The sequence below is a fragment of the Episyrphus balteatus genome, chromosome 3, assembly GCF_945859705.1.
Source record: "Episyrphus balteatus chromosome 3, idEpiBalt1.1, whole genome shotgun sequence".
Lineage (NCBI taxonomy): Eukaryota > Metazoa > Arthropoda > Insecta > Diptera > Syrphidae > Episyrphus > Episyrphus balteatus.
Window position 1 is genome coordinate 95686414 of NC_079136.1, and position 15714 is coordinate 95702127.

At 31.1% G+C, this 15714-nt stretch overlaps 1 protein-coding gene across 2 annotated transcripts; it reads right to left on the reverse strand.

The window, feature by feature from the left end:
* Nucleotides 1-242: 242 nt before the first annotated feature.
* Nucleotides 243-14441, reverse strand: LOC129914717 (eukaryotic translation initiation factor 2 subunit 3). 2 transcript variants are annotated; one of them, XM_055994064.1, is made up of 6 exons: nucleotides 14259-14432; nucleotides 13657-13831; nucleotides 1568-1804; nucleotides 1276-1493; nucleotides 547-1202; nucleotides 243-463 (listed from the first exon to the last, which is right to left on the reverse strand). In XM_055994064.1, exons 1-6 carry the CDS (start codon nucleotides 14322-14324, stop codon nucleotides 391-393), a joined length of 1425 nt encoding a protein of 474 aa, XP_055850039.1. In that variant the 5' UTR covers nucleotides 14325-14432; the 3' UTR covers nucleotides 243-390. The 2 variants fall into 2 exon arrangements, with proteins under 2 accessions (XP_055850039.1, XP_055850038.1); XM_055994063.1 differs by lacking the exons at nucleotides 243-463; nucleotides 547-1202; nucleotides 1276-1493; nucleotides 1568-1804 and adding an exon at nucleotides 4390-6159 and having other exon boundaries at nucleotides 14259-14441.
* Nucleotides 14442-15714: the final 1273 nt, after the last annotated feature.

Sequence of the window (15714 nt, forward strand, 5' to 3'; positions counted from 1 at the left end):
AACAATCATGTGTTTTTAATACAAAACAAAGAAAAAAAAGAACAAAACCTAGGACGAACACTTTTTACTCGGCAAGACCGTCTTGAGATGGTCTTGACTTTTTTTCAAAACCACAAAAATATTTTTCCACTATTAAAATTATAGGCCTTCTCAAAAATAAAAAAACACTTACCATATTTCTGTATCGTTCTCATCGTTCTCATTTATCACAAATATGTATGTTCAAAATATAAAATCTGTGATCAAAATAATAAAATGTGGTTTTATTTTATTCGTTTTTAAAAAATGCGATTTTTTCATTTTGTATCCCTTGATTTGTTTTCTTCTTTTGTCTAATTGGGAGTTTCACAAAAAAAAAATATACTTAATTTATTAAATATAATTTAATATTTATTTTTTGGGCTGTCTATCGATAACTGGCTGCACTGTTTTACCTGCACGAATATGTCCCCAACCGATTAAACTGAAAATTTAAAAAAAAATGTATTACAATTTAAATATAATATTTGCAACGGAGTTATATGAGTCTCCTAAAGTTAAACTCACCGCCAATGTTGTTCCACCCGACGACTAAGTGCGATTTTTTCACCGATTTCAGTACACACTGGTGTAGTAACGACAATCTTAGCCAAATCGTCTTTTGTGGCACGCACCTTGCCTCCGGTACTCAATGATCCAATATTTAATAGAAGAACTTCATTTCTAGCTAGTTTTTGTACACGGGCACCCTTTTTGTCACCTTCTGTACGAACACCCAATAAACGTTTCAACAAATAATACGAGACTTCCAGCTCCGTATAGATTTCGGGTAAGTGACCAACAGCGCCAAGAACTTGACCAACTAAACGATCAGCACGACAAAGTGTCGGATCAATCTTTGTACCAACACCAATTAATCCTCCAGGAACGGCGAATTGCAACTCGTTTTGTTCAGTATATAATGAAACAATTCGCGAGAAAATCGGCCGACAAGTCACATTACCTTCGGAGTCTTTCGTGACGACACCTGGTCGCACTTCGATCTCCTGGCCAACCTTAAGAACACCACTGAGAATCGAACCACCAGCAACACCACCCTTCAGGTCATGCACCTCACAACCAGGTTTGTTGACATCAAATGAACGAATAACAATCAGTCGTGGTGGTGTATTGAAGTTACGAATGGGAACAGGAATTTTATTAACAATGTACTCGCAAAGTACCTGTAATAATTTTAATCAGAATCAGTTTGAATTAAAAAAAAAAAAAAACCTTTTAAAAACTCATTACACTTACCTCAATATTGTATTTCATTTGAGCTGAAATTGGAACAATAGGACTTCCCTCAGCAACAGTTCCCTGTACGAATTTCACAATAACTTCGTGTTGTTCCTTGGCTTGACTCTCTGTAACTAAATCGATTTTATTCTGAAGAATAATCATGTGCTGCAGTTTCATAATTTCAATAGCAGCCAAATGTTCTGCGGTTTGTGGCTGGGGACACGATTCATTTCCTATTAAAGAATTTCATATTTAGTTTTTTTTTTTTGTCTGTTTTATTTAAATATATTTATATTGTTAATTTTACCAGCAATTAATAGCAAAGCTGCATCCATGACAGCGGCACCGTTCAACATAGTTGCCATAAGAATGTCGTGACCGGGGCAATCGATAAAACTCACATGACGTATTAATTGAAACCGTCCTGAGCACGCTGGACGGGTGCATGGAAAACTATCATCCTTGCTGGAACCTCCAGAAATGAAACTAGCGGGACGGGGGCATTTTGGATTGTCACATTTATAAATTTTTGCATTAGCATAACCTATAAATGAAAGAAATTGCGTATAATTTTTGTTTTAAACGTAATTTAAAGACAAGTTGAAGACATCGATTGCCATTAAGTATCAAATATTAAAAAAAAAAAAAAGAGCAAAAGAAATAATAAATTTTATAATTTCTGTCTACTCTCTCCTATTCTTTTATTGACAAAACCTTATGATCTGCAAGCGGAACGAGGCAGTTTTTTTTAACCATCTTGAAAACGATAAGTTTTGGTGTTTATAATACTCAAACAATATGATTCAGGAAAATATAAGTTTCATCGAAACTTCGAAACGAACATTCTCAAAAACATCCTTAACTCAGCCAGCATTTCAAGTCGTACATGGCGGGTATAAATTAATTAATTAATTAAACTATTATAATACACAAATAAAAACAACATCTGGAACAAACCCGTTTAATTTCATTTGCAAAATATTAAGTAACCTTATACATCAAATGCAGACATACGGTACGTCTAATCTGGTATTTCCGATTTTGGGCACAATTCTTTATAAATACGACCCAATTTTTTTTTTTTTTGGAAATAGTCTGGTAATAAGTTTTTCGATAAAAAGCACTTTTGTTAATTTAAAATGTTAGATTGTGCTTAATTTTAATATTGAAAATATTCTATTTTCATAAGAAATTCTTGTGCACACAACATGGACAAGAATATTGTAACCAATTCTTTAAAGGTCAAAATTCCCTACTAACTGCAATACTTGTTTCTATTTTTATTTACATACTCGTACTCTTGAAAACTATCAGACGCACAGAAAAGGTTTTAGCTTCTGTATTGGAAACTTTCTAATAAGCATATTGTATAAGCTTTAAGATCGCGGCACATCGTTTTTTTTTTTTCAAAAAAATGTATCTTTAATGGCTTTAAATGTATCACCAATAAAAATTCGGGTATATTTTGACACTTTGCATTTTTGACTCTTTTGTCCGAAAATTAAGGATGTCCATTGGCTGATATCTGTAAGCAACAACAGAACTACCAGATTTGACACACGGTCTTCTTCTACAGAATCGACAAGGTTAATGGACTGTTAGCAGCATTTTGTACCCGAAGTATTTGTGTCTTATTAATTTTCTAAAACAAAACAAGCATGGAAATGCATTGTATTTTTGATGCACTGGTGGCGTTGCACAATGGGGCAAAATCGCTAAAGTTGGCATTTAATCAACCAAAAGGTATACAAGCTTGAAATTTGGTACAAGTCCTACTGATACCAATGTTAGTACATAATCATAATCAAAGTTTCAAATGGCCACTTTTAAATGTTACCATCCATAAAGAATTTAAAATTAAAGTCTTCTAGTTTTCTGTTACACAGTGGAACAGTTATCCTGAGCAAAAACCGAAAAGACATTGATCTTTTCTTTTGCTTGTGGTCGCGTTAATTTATTAAAAGAAAAAACAACCTTAACACAACATTTAACAAAAAAATAAATTAAATAAAGAACACAATTTAATTATTCAACTTAAAACTTTTTAATTTTTTATTTAAAATTATATGCATTTCAAGTCCATTTTGACTCATCTTGATCAATACACTTTGATGAAGATAAGTCACGACTCGAAATGCATACAATTTTAATCAAAAAATAAAAAAGTTTTAAGTTGAATAATTAACTTGTGTTTTTAATTTAATTTATTGTTTTTGATTTTTTGTTAAATGTTGTGGTCATTAAGGTTGTTTTTTCTTTTAATAAAAAAACATATAGAATTTGTTTGTTTTCAAATTTCTCCAAAACGGCTAAAACGATTTCAATGAAACTTTGATGATTTTATATCCTGTCATTGTAATTAAACTTCATTTATAAACAAACAAAATCTTAAAAATAAAAAAAGGATTTTCATTCTTGAGTTTTATTTACATATAATTTTTTTTTTTTTGTAATTATACGAAATATACAAATAAATATAGAAGTAAAGAAGCTATTGTGTACATTCGTCCTCTTTCAAAGAGTAAAGCCCACTTTATCGATATGCTGTCCTCTCTATTTTAACTAAACGAGGAAAGTAAATTGTCATCTTTTTAAAATGTCGATAACAACATAAGTTTGCTGGAAGGTTATGCTTATTTAATAAGTTATCCTTTGACGAATCGACGAATCCCATCTTAAAACCTACGCACTACACAAACTATCGTGAATTTTATTCTGAAATTTTGCATTAAAACTATTCAACATATTTTCTAAGAAATAACTTAGATTTATTTAGATTTATTTTAGATATATTTTTAGGGAGATTTCAAAAATTTCGATTCGACGAAGCATAATCATCTAGGTTTAAAGTAGTACCTCTACATTGGATCCATTTTAAAACTTCTAATCTTATAAACTCAAATGCTTTTACCTACGTACTGTGGTTAAAAGCACTTTTTTTCATCGTCGAAAAATAATGTTTCTTGTTTCCGCTAAGATTAACGAAACTGATAATTTCTGTGTGCTTTACTTATTTTTTGCAGCCACTTAAATGTTATAAAGAGTAATCAAAAAAAAAATTCCCGATATAATTTTATTTCAAATAAAAAAGTAAATAAAAATTTGTCTGAAAATAATAAAAAAAAATATTTCCTTTTTATTTACTGTGTTTTATTTGTGTAATAATAATAATGATTTAATGCACATGCGCATACCATGTTTAAACTTAAAAAGTATTGTTTTCTTTAAATAAAAAAAAAACGTGCGTTTGTTCTAGAACTCAAACAAAAATTAACAAAAACTTTCTAATATCTGAACTAAGAAAAATTTTTTAAAAAATTAATGCCAACATTTAAAATAAAACCTTTCGGCAATTTTCGGCTCCACATCGGCATGCAACTTTTTCAGCCTCCGATAAATTTTCGTACTTGAGATCAGACTCATGATCACGACAAATGTAGTCAAATGTTAGTTCTTCTCCAGCTTTAATGGGTTTAATAGCGAAGAAAGCCAATCGTGGCATATTTATATCCAAACAATTTATCCAAGCTGGAAATACGGCCAAATTGGGGTCACATGAATGATTTATGAAATGCGATACATTGCCATGGAAGGCAGCATCAATAGTATATACACTCTCTGCCGATGTATTATAGTCCAAATCGAATAAGTATGTTCGACCAATCGCATCGTATTGTTTGCCACGTTCGTTAGCTTCATCCGCCAGCAAAATTTCACCAACGTATTCACAAACAAAGTCGCCTTTACGAATGGCATTGTGTGTCTTAAGGGCCCAGCCACAGCCATTACTAGTCTTGAAAATACATAGAGCATTTTTGCGTCCACGCTGTATGGTTCTATTTAAGCAGTCTGGACCACATTTACACAATTTATTGCATTCATATATAGCCTCACCGGAACGTATTCTGAGTCGACCAGTTTTATCGTAGGCAAATTTACCACCAGCCATTTTCGAACAACACGGTGATCCTGATTCACAATTATCACACTTACAACCAATCGGTGGGTCTTCCATAATTTCAACTCCCTTACCCGCAATACTGTTTTTGATATAATTGAACATTGGATCGGGCACATCCAGATCAGCCTTGTTCTCTACAGTAACCTTGGCATCTACTTCAATCTCGTTAACAGTTAGCTCCCAGCGCGTAATATCTCTAAGTTGTTGCATGCGCTGCATGATAAAAGGTTTCATTAATGTAACTTTCTTTATACGTTCCCTTATCTTGCCCGATTCAATTTTGGCTTTCGAACCAGACAGTTTAAATTGAGCAAGTAGCACCAAATCCGATTGATGTGCCAATATATCGAAATCATCCAATTCATCTATTTTCACGTCTGCTGCTGTAAGAGTTTCGTTATTTTCCTCGATTTCTTTGCGAATCGAATCGTGAATTTGATCGATTGTTACTTCGTACTTTTGCAGTTCCTCTTCAAGAAATATACTCAAATGTTGACATTCCCTGACATTAACAAAGGGCTCCCATGTGTTTGTGCTTGGCGGGTAATCCATCCATTTGACAAAGTACAAAGGTAACGAATTGTGTGACTCCATACTCTCAATGGATTCGACGACATATTCAGCTTTTGCTTTGGATTTGCTACTTTTTTTACTTTTAGATTTATTACTGGTTGTTGTCGGAGTATTCTGGCGAATACGAAGACTCTGAACCGATTCCAGATCGGATACGTCAATAGCGCTCTCATAGCCTGAACTAGGGCTTGACGCATGCCTGATTGAACGCTCACTTGTAGGTGTCATTGGCAATTGAAATCTAAGTTCATCGTGAAGTTGTTCACGACGGTGTTTTTGGCATTTAAGATTTACTTCCCTAAGAAATGCACGCAGAAGCTGTGTTGATTTGGTTATTCGCAAAAGTTTTTCATATGGAATACGTTCTGTAATTATAAAAAAGAAAGAAAAAATAATAAATAAATTGCTGGAGCCATAAAGAATTTTTACAAACAAAAAAAAACTAAACCAAACAAAATTATGAAAAATAAGAGAGAAAAACTTGAATACCCTATAGTTTTTTTTTTTTTTTAATTTTTCAATTTTTTTTAAAACAAATTTTTATGATTCCAGCATTTTATTTAGTTTTTTTTTTCTTAATTTTTTTTTTTTCTTACAAAACATACTGCGTATGAAAAATATAATTTCAATGAATAAAACAAAAAAAAAAAGCACAAAACCTTAGTATTAACAACGACGATGCAACAAAAGATAGGGATTCTCTTGTGAAAATCTAATCTAATTTAAGGTAGATTAATTGCCACTAAAACTATGGATGAAGTATTTAGGTTATAAATTGTTGTCAGTTTTTATTTTTCAGACTTTTTGGTTGGGGTGACTAATCTAAAAAATATGCACTTGAATAAAAAATAAAACTTAGAGATTTTTGGCAATCTTAATTCGGTTCGCATTAAATAACCTGCCTACAATACGTATCCAATTTTGGGAAATTTTCTTTAAAAAAATAAATAAAACAAAATCTAAACAATCTTCTTTAATTACTTAAGTAAAATAATGTAATATTTGCCGAGTTTGATTGAATTGAAGCAAATCTAATAAGAATAAATGCATTCATGATAAGATTGTTCCAAACTTTGGCGCACCACCCTAAAGTCTTCCTCTACCCTGTTGACCATCGGGTTGGGTCGAAGTCTTTAAAGTCCTTAAAACTAATCATTAAATCTTGGTCTCTAATATGCAATCATACATATTCACACATCTTTCAAAACAACTTAATCGGTTTAATCAGAAATGAACAATTTTCATGCCTCTGTCCAGAACAATAGAACCAGGATTGTGAAGGTCTTATATTGTTGACCTGGAGAAAAAGTTATTGAAAAGGCAGATTCCTTAAATGTAATATGCGTTTCAGGTAGATAAGATTTAATTCTTATTGTAACATTTTCTATTTTTCTTTTTATTTATTTTTTTTTTTTTATTTTACAGCATAATTACAGATTCCAAAGTATTTTTGAGATACTATACTTCGGGAGGATCGTTCCACATCATTTAAAACATTTTAGGTATACGTTTTTCTTGCCGACTTTGGGCGCGGCGATGGTCATCCTGCACAGGCAGACAAGTTTGACATTGAAACCGTTCTTGAAATAAGACTTTGAATGATTCGTCTTTTTTTCGGCATTTAAACGCGAGTTTCAAAACGACAATAGACCTTCATAAATTCTGCCTTCATATCGGAACTTTGCTAACCTTTTGACTATCATCAATTTTTGAATCATCTATAACTAATTGTCGTTGTTGTGTCATTTTTTTCCGTGGCAGGGAATTAACGTACATCCGCGATCAATTTCTCATATGGAGGACCAAACTTTCAATGAAGTGTTTGTAGACAACATTGTAGACATAAAGGGACAAAATCATAAAGAAATTCTCATCGAGTCTTTTTCTTATTATAGAAATATATCTTATACGAAAAACAAATATGTATAATGTACAAGACAGTAGTAAAAATCATGAAAGAAACAAAAAAAACAATGATGTCCATTTCTACCAATTTTAGGTACCTTACATATATGATAATCACAAAACTAGGTACCTACATCAAGCATAAATAGGTTGAACACAATTCTACACATTTGTAGCTCATAAATTAGGGGTTTTTCCCTAGAAAATATGCTCAAATGAACAAAGCAACTGGTAGACAACTAATGCTTGAAAACAAAGAGATGTAAGGATTTTTTTTAAAGATGGCGGATGTGATGCTTAGCATGAGTTTTCATGTAAATAATTTTTATATTTATTATTTAAGAAATTTGTAACTTTTAAATTGATTTATTTTTTGATATGAAGCTTATAAAAATATGTATTTATATTAGACTGATTCAAAAAAAAAAATTTGTTCAATGTTATACTGAAAATATTGTTGAAAATGCCGAAAAAAAATCCTGTAAAAGTTACAGCCCTTAATATTGACATTTAGTACCGCCGCATCGCAAATTTCTATTTCCCATACCATTTGTATGGGAAAGATTGTGTATTTGTGTTTAGAATTTTTTATCTTTTTAATTTTTTTTTTAATCAGTCTAATGTACATATATGTATGTATATGTTAGTAATTATTATTAGGGTGCTTTTTTTGGCAACCACGTTTTTTCACTCACTTTAAAATTTGTCAACAACAAAAAATTGCCAATTTTTAGGTTAGCAGTCAAGCACAACTTCCGCTGCACCATTGCCACCCGCGACTTTGCGATTCAAATCTACATATAAAGCCCAGTAAAATAGATTTTTTCAAGGAAAAATTTTTATAACAGGCTGATTTTTAGTACAATCTGTGAGGGTCCTAAAGTTTCCATATTTTTTGTAATAACATTGATTTCAGATTGTTTTAAACCCAAATTCGTTCTGAAAAAATCTACATTAAAGTGATTTTCGTTTATTTTAAGTGGTTTTTACCTTCGGTTAAAGCACTCGCATGTTAGTAACTATACTATTTTGATTGGTTTGAAACAAAAGACCCAAATGTGCATGGTTTCGTTTGACTTTTTTTGTATACTATCTTATCTTCTATACATTTTAGGGCCCTATTATGACTTGCGAATCGCTAGAAAAATTTGGCGAATCAATGTTATTGAGCTTTTAATAAAGCATTTAGCATTATAAAAATAATATGGTCGCATCATTGAATGCATTGCGGGATCATCGTCGTAGTTTTCTTATCGGAATACCTTGATACCAATTGATTAATCCAATTGCACATTTCAGCGACATTCAACGATTTTTCCAGTGAAATTTTGTCTTGAGATTTTTTCCAATGTAAAACTCTTTTCTTCTTCTTCTCACTTGATTACATCAAGTTGAATGTAAATGCAGATTTATTTTCATCAATTAAAAAAAAAGTTCAAACTTCAGTTCAATTTCAAACTGTTTCCATTTGCCGTGAAGAAAATTGTGTTTTTTCTTTGATTTGTGATACATTCAAAGTTGTAAAAAAATTACTGACAAGAGTAGTAAATATCATATCTTCTCAAGCCCTAAATAATCGAAAATATGAAGTTTTGCTCAATGAAGTTAAATCAGTGTGCAATGACTTCCTGATGTATGACAATGTTCGCTGGTTAAGCCGCGGTCACGTTCTTGAAATATTTGTTAATTGTTTGGAAGAAATAAGATTGTTTTTACAAAATGAAAGAAAAATGGATTTTTTATATGTATTTGCCAACATTTCAACGATTTGATTGTTAAGGTGCAAACAAAACTGTGGTTGTCATGATAGATCTCATTTTGCGTTTCCGAGGGTAAACTGCAAGTTTTAAGTAAAGATAATAGTATGTTGAAAAACTACAAGTACATATTTTCTGAATTTGAAAAAATTTGACAACGGATTGAATTTACATGAAAAACTAGACGAAGTACAATTAACTAATGAGTTTTATCGGTAATTATTATATCAATCAGAGGATTTTCTTAAGTTTATTATGTACCCTGATATCAAATCCTTTGACAAATTTAACTGGTGGAACAGAATGATGTAGCTTTGGCTGTACCGCTGTCAAAGTTAAAATGTATGAAATTAGTATATTGGTGCCAGAATACATAGCTGTGGCTGTAGCAAAGAAATTCGCTGTGGTAAAAGACGAGTCAACTTTTACTTCAAGCTACAAACGCAAAGACTTTTGTTGTTTCTAATCGACGCACTTAACATTTCAGTGCGCCACATATTCTATTCATCTTTTCCACATTTTGAGCGATTTTATTTGACATCTTGTAGGTACCACGGCGATTTTCTTTGCTACAAGCGAATTTCCATTCTGATCAACCAGTTACTTATTAATTAAAATATGTAGGTATATTCTTTTTTAAATGAACAGATAATAAAATTAAGTCTACGACTTTATTAAATTATTGGTTTAGAACTCCAAAATCGAGTTTGAGCAGTGCAGTTTCAATTTAACTTTTGCTTCAGTATTTTGTTGAATAATTCTTTTAAATTATTGCGCTCTTAGTTAATTTCCTTTACGTTTCCTTAATAGCAGACTTACTTTGGGAACGCTTATTTGAACTACTTTTTCAGTAGAGCAAAAGTAGTTCAAAGTAGCTTTAAGTACTAAGCAGTAGATAAATGTTCCCAAAGGAACGCAGCTAATAAAGCAATTTATTTTATTTAAAATAGTTAGTTAATTAATATTAAATAGTTAATTAATAGTTAATTAAATGTGCTTTATATTATTTGTAAGCAAATACCAAAACAAAAACTCAATAAAGTAACCTACTACTAGAAAAAACGTCATTGTGAGAGGTCATACAGATTTCGTATACCTAATTGAATTTTTGGCAGATGTCAAAATCGACGGCAAAGTGTGATTGCTGCGTAAAAAACGCTCTCTAAAACCTTTTATCTCTCTGATATCTTCATCAATTCACCTTGTTTAAGCCTAAACTAATTAGCAAGTTTTTATAACATTAGTTACTTCAGAAGACAATATCATACGACGTTCAAACACAAACTTGAAGAAGAGAGGAGGTATACCCATAAAACTTCTGGCGAAAAATTTGCACAGACATGAAAAACTGGGAGGCCTGCCGAGGTTTTTTGATGTCAACCCGAGGAACTCTACATGTTTAGCTTTTAAGTTGCAACAATTGATTCGAGATCATTAAACACCCGTGCCTTGTATGCCTATCAAAATATTTATCAAGTTCCGTCCGATATGAGCGGGTTTTTTTTTTAAACATTCTAGGAAATACTTTAACAAATTAGGTGACTTTTTTTTAATATTTAAAATAAATTTTTTTATTGTAGGCTTAAAGTCAATTATATTCTTTTATTTTTTGGCGCAACGTTTAACAAAATGAATGGATTACTATCTGACACAAATACATATACCATTCTTAATAGTGATCCAACAAATAGACTTCAAACGCTTAATAATAATTTTGTTAAAAATCTTTTTCGTCAAAATAAAATTAATGAGATTGAAAAGAAGAAGCTAACTACATACACTGCAAATAGTCCAAGAATCTATGGATTACCAAAAATTCATAAAGATGGAATTCCATTGAGACCGATTTGCGCATCAATCAGTGTTCCTTGCTATGAATTATCAAAATTCTTAGTTAAAATTTTATCAAAATTAACAAATAATTCTAAATTTAATGTTAAAAACTCGAAAGATTTCATCGACAAAATTAAGGGTGTCATCAATTTAGAAGAAAATGATGTTTTGGTATCTTTTGACGTCAAGTCACTTTTCACTAATATTTCTGTTCAAATGGCGTTAGAGTTTGTAGAGAAGAAATGGAACAATATTCAAGAACATACAAATATAGAAAAGGATAACTTTCTTAAAATTTTAAGTTTCTGCATCGTGGATAATAATTTTTTAAAATTTAACAACCAAATTTATAAGCAAAAACAAGGTGTTCCCATGGGAAGTCCTTTATCACCAATTTTGGCAGACATTATCATGGAAGATCTATTAGAAGAAGTTATTAAAAACCTCTCTGATAAACCAAAATTTGTTGTAAAATATGTTGATGACCTATTTGCTATACTCAAAATTAACAATGTAAATTCAACACTACACGCTTTAAATTCATATCATCAAAACATCCAGTTTACTGTTGAAATTAAAGAAAATGGAAAACTACCATATTTAGATGATTCAAAATCATTTCATTTTTGATTGGTATAGAAAACAAACCGTCTGGAAGGCTTATTAATTTTAATTCAAAACACCCAAAGCAAATTATTATTAACACGGCTAAAAATTTTATAAATAGAGTTCTGGATAATAGTGACTCTTCTTTTATACATAAAAATTATCTCAGAAACACTTTCGGCAAATTTATTTCCAACACAAATTACTAAATCTTTGATTGCAAATTACAATAATGGAAGAACAATACCTGGAAATGTTGATGCTGGTCAACAGAAAATATATAGAAGTTCTATATATGTTCCACAACTTTCGAAAAGACTAGCAAATGCTCCAATAAGAGATAAGGAAAGGATAAAAATAGCTTTCAAATCTTCCAATACACTCAAAACAAATGTATTTACCAAACTTAAAGACGAAACAAAAAAAGAAGACAAATCGGACGTGGTATACCAGATTAACTGTTTAGGTGGAAATAATACTTGCTCAAAAGTCTATATTGGAACATCGAAACAAAAACTTAAAAACAGGATATCCGGACATAAATCAGATGTGAGAACCGGTAACTCACAAAAAACGGCACTAGCTATGCATTGTTTAGAAGAAGACCACAGGCCAGATTTTGATAATGTAAAAATCTTACAATAAGAAAATCATTATTCTAAACGTATGTTGTTAGAAATGCTGCACATTCAAAAGAACGAAAATGTTGTCAACAGAAGATCGGACTGCGATGGTCTTAGTATTATATACAGTCATTTAGCTAAAAGTTAAATAACCTCACTTAGGTATGTATTTTTATTACTAAATTTTGAGTTTGTTTTCATTTTAAATATTTTGATTATTTCGTTAAAATCATAAATTATTTTGTTTTAATCAAATATTGTTTATATTTTGTAAGTTTTCCAAATTTGTTATTTATAAATTTTATTAATTATTTAAAATTTTTACTTAAATGATGAAGGGAATAAGCATCCCTGAAACGTTGCGCCAAAAAATAAAAGAATAAAATTGACTATAAGCCTACAATAAAAAAATTTATTTTAAATTCTAGGAAATATGTAATTAGAATTGAATAGGTACTAAATGTAGAAAAACAGGTTCTAAAAATGTACTATGTTTACAAGTAGTATGCAAACTAAAAAAAAATGGGATAAGTTTAGACTAAAAATGTGGAGTAAATCCGGGGTACTCCGTAGTACTAAAATTACTCCGGAGTAATTTTTTTTTTACACTTTTGTGGCGTCAAAGAACACAAAACCTTCAAAAGTGCAAAAATAAGTACTAAAAGGGTACTCTCATTGGAGTGAAAGAAAACGACATTAGATAAAAATACTTTCTAATTTGTCTAACATACAAGATTCTTTCAAGGAAAAGATCTATTTTACTTGTTGTAGTCTTTTGTGTTTGTATGTATGTAGTTCACTACTGTAGTTCAAATCATTTTAAAATAATATGAAAATATAATCAAAAATTATACATAGACAAAAGCTAATTATGTCAAATAATTCATAATATATCATTCATTAATAAATTACATTTTTAACTGAAAGGCTGTTTGAGTTTATAATTTAATACAATTCACTATAATGTACACTTGCATTTGCCATTGGTTCTCTTTTCTATAACAATTATTAATTCTTTTATTACTATGCCTATTTTATGTCAAGTTTAATTAAGAAGTGAATTGATTTAAGATTATACTCGTAAAATGATTGGCAATCATTTGTTTTTTTAATAAAAAATAAAAAACAACAAACTTACCAAGCTTAATGGTGATGTTCCTTTCGAGTTCGTTTTTAAAACGAACAGTTTGCACTCCTGAAAGTGCTTTCACCACAGTCGATTTGCCGTGAGCTACATGACCAATTGTTCCAATATTAATTGTTGCCTGACGCGAGATTACTTCCGGTGACAAGGCGGTCAAATTACTGATATCCTGAAAAGTTAAAAATGTAAATATTTCAAGAGCATAAATAACCTAAAAAAAAAAAAAACTACAAATAAAGTTTTTTTTAAACAGCTCAATGTTTGAGGTTAGAATTTGATTGAGATTGCATCAGCTGCATAAAATCAAGTTGAGGCAACTCTTTTACTTTATAGAAAAAAGATAATTCAATATTTTCCATGTTTCATTCATTATTAGAATTTTTAAATTTAATTTAGAATTAATATTTGTGAAAAAATATAGCCACGTGCCACTTGAAATGGATCATATGAAGATTTTCCCTCTCTCTGGAAATTCGAGTTTGCAACGCCAACAAAATTTAGTCAGACATTTTCAACAGTCCGGTAGTAGAATTTTTTTTTTTGGGTGGAACTGGCTGCGGTATTTTATTTTGTGATGGATTTTGTGAAGTACTTACGAGATTTTCTAGATTTTGCTCTTGCAAATTAGTATTGACACCGATTTGGCCCTCCGTTGTTGACATTTTTATAAATTAAATATGTTGGAACTCTTGGCAAATTAATAAAAGTTTTCTCCAACCTCGTTCCACCGAAACATCAAAAATTGTCGACACTTTTGAAAAGACATATTTTAATGACGAAGCTCACAGCTAGGAGATAGGCGGCGCGCCGTAGCGCTTTTAGCCTGATGTGTGTTAAACGATGAGTGCGTTCAGTGAAGTTAAGTGATGCCAAGTGACATTTCGGGGATATTCGTTTTAAAGCGTAGGACACAATAGTCTATTTCCTTTGGAGGTGACGATGGTGGTTTTTTTTTTTCTTTGACATTAATCCAGCAAACGAAGAACTACCGAAAAAACCGGTGAAATATGTACGTAAAAGCCTAGTACGCAGATCGAGATAAATTTTAGCTCCCATACAAATTATCAAAAAAAATTAGCCGTGCTAAAATGCATCCCATACAAACTATCGATAACTTTTATGAGTTTTAGCTCAGCTAAAAACTAGCTTGATCTGCCTACCAGGCCTTACTACTGAAAAGATATAGAAGCTCGAGAAACAGCACAGTTATATACTTTCTGTTTATAAGAATACGTGAAGCAGCTATCTCTTTCTTGCATGCAAGGTGAAATAAATTTCCCCTCCATTAAAGGCTTGGCCACAGCGGAGGGTATGCGGTAGCGGTACGGGTAGAGGTAACGGTACTTGTATGAAAAAAATTCCAAACTGACATATCAACGTTCAGATTAGATGTTGAATTTTTTCCATACAAATATCGTTACCGCTACCCGTACCGCTACCGCATACCCTCCGGTGTGGCCAAGCCTTAAAAGTACAGACAAATGTGCTTTACGCAGGTAAAGGTATGCAGTTCAAGATAAATTTTAGCTCCCATACAATTTATCGAAAAATTAATTAAATTGGCTAAATTTTAGCCAAGATAAAATTCTCATACAAGTTATCGATAATTTGTATGGGATAGTTAATAGCTCAGCTAAATTTTTTCGATAGTTTGTATGCTGGGGCTAAAATTTAGTGCGATCTGCGGACCAGACTTAAATCATTAATTTTATCTTTTAATCTCAAATTCTATTAGTTTTCAGCATATCTATTCATAATAATTTTAAAAGTATACAATTTTTTACCACATTCAGGAATCGAACTTCGTATCTGCTTAGCTAAGCAGCAGTCCGCCACTCTAACCACTCGGCCATCCTATTATATTCATTACTGAAATCAAAAACTTAACCAGGCTTTAATCAGCTCAAATAGCACATGCCAAAACAAAAAAATGTCCGAGCTAAATTATTCAATGTCAAAACCAAAAAGCGGAGCAAGATTATTCCATATCAAAACCAAAAATAAAAAAAAAACTTGGTAATTTCTGTAAGGCTTCTATAAATTCATTAACCA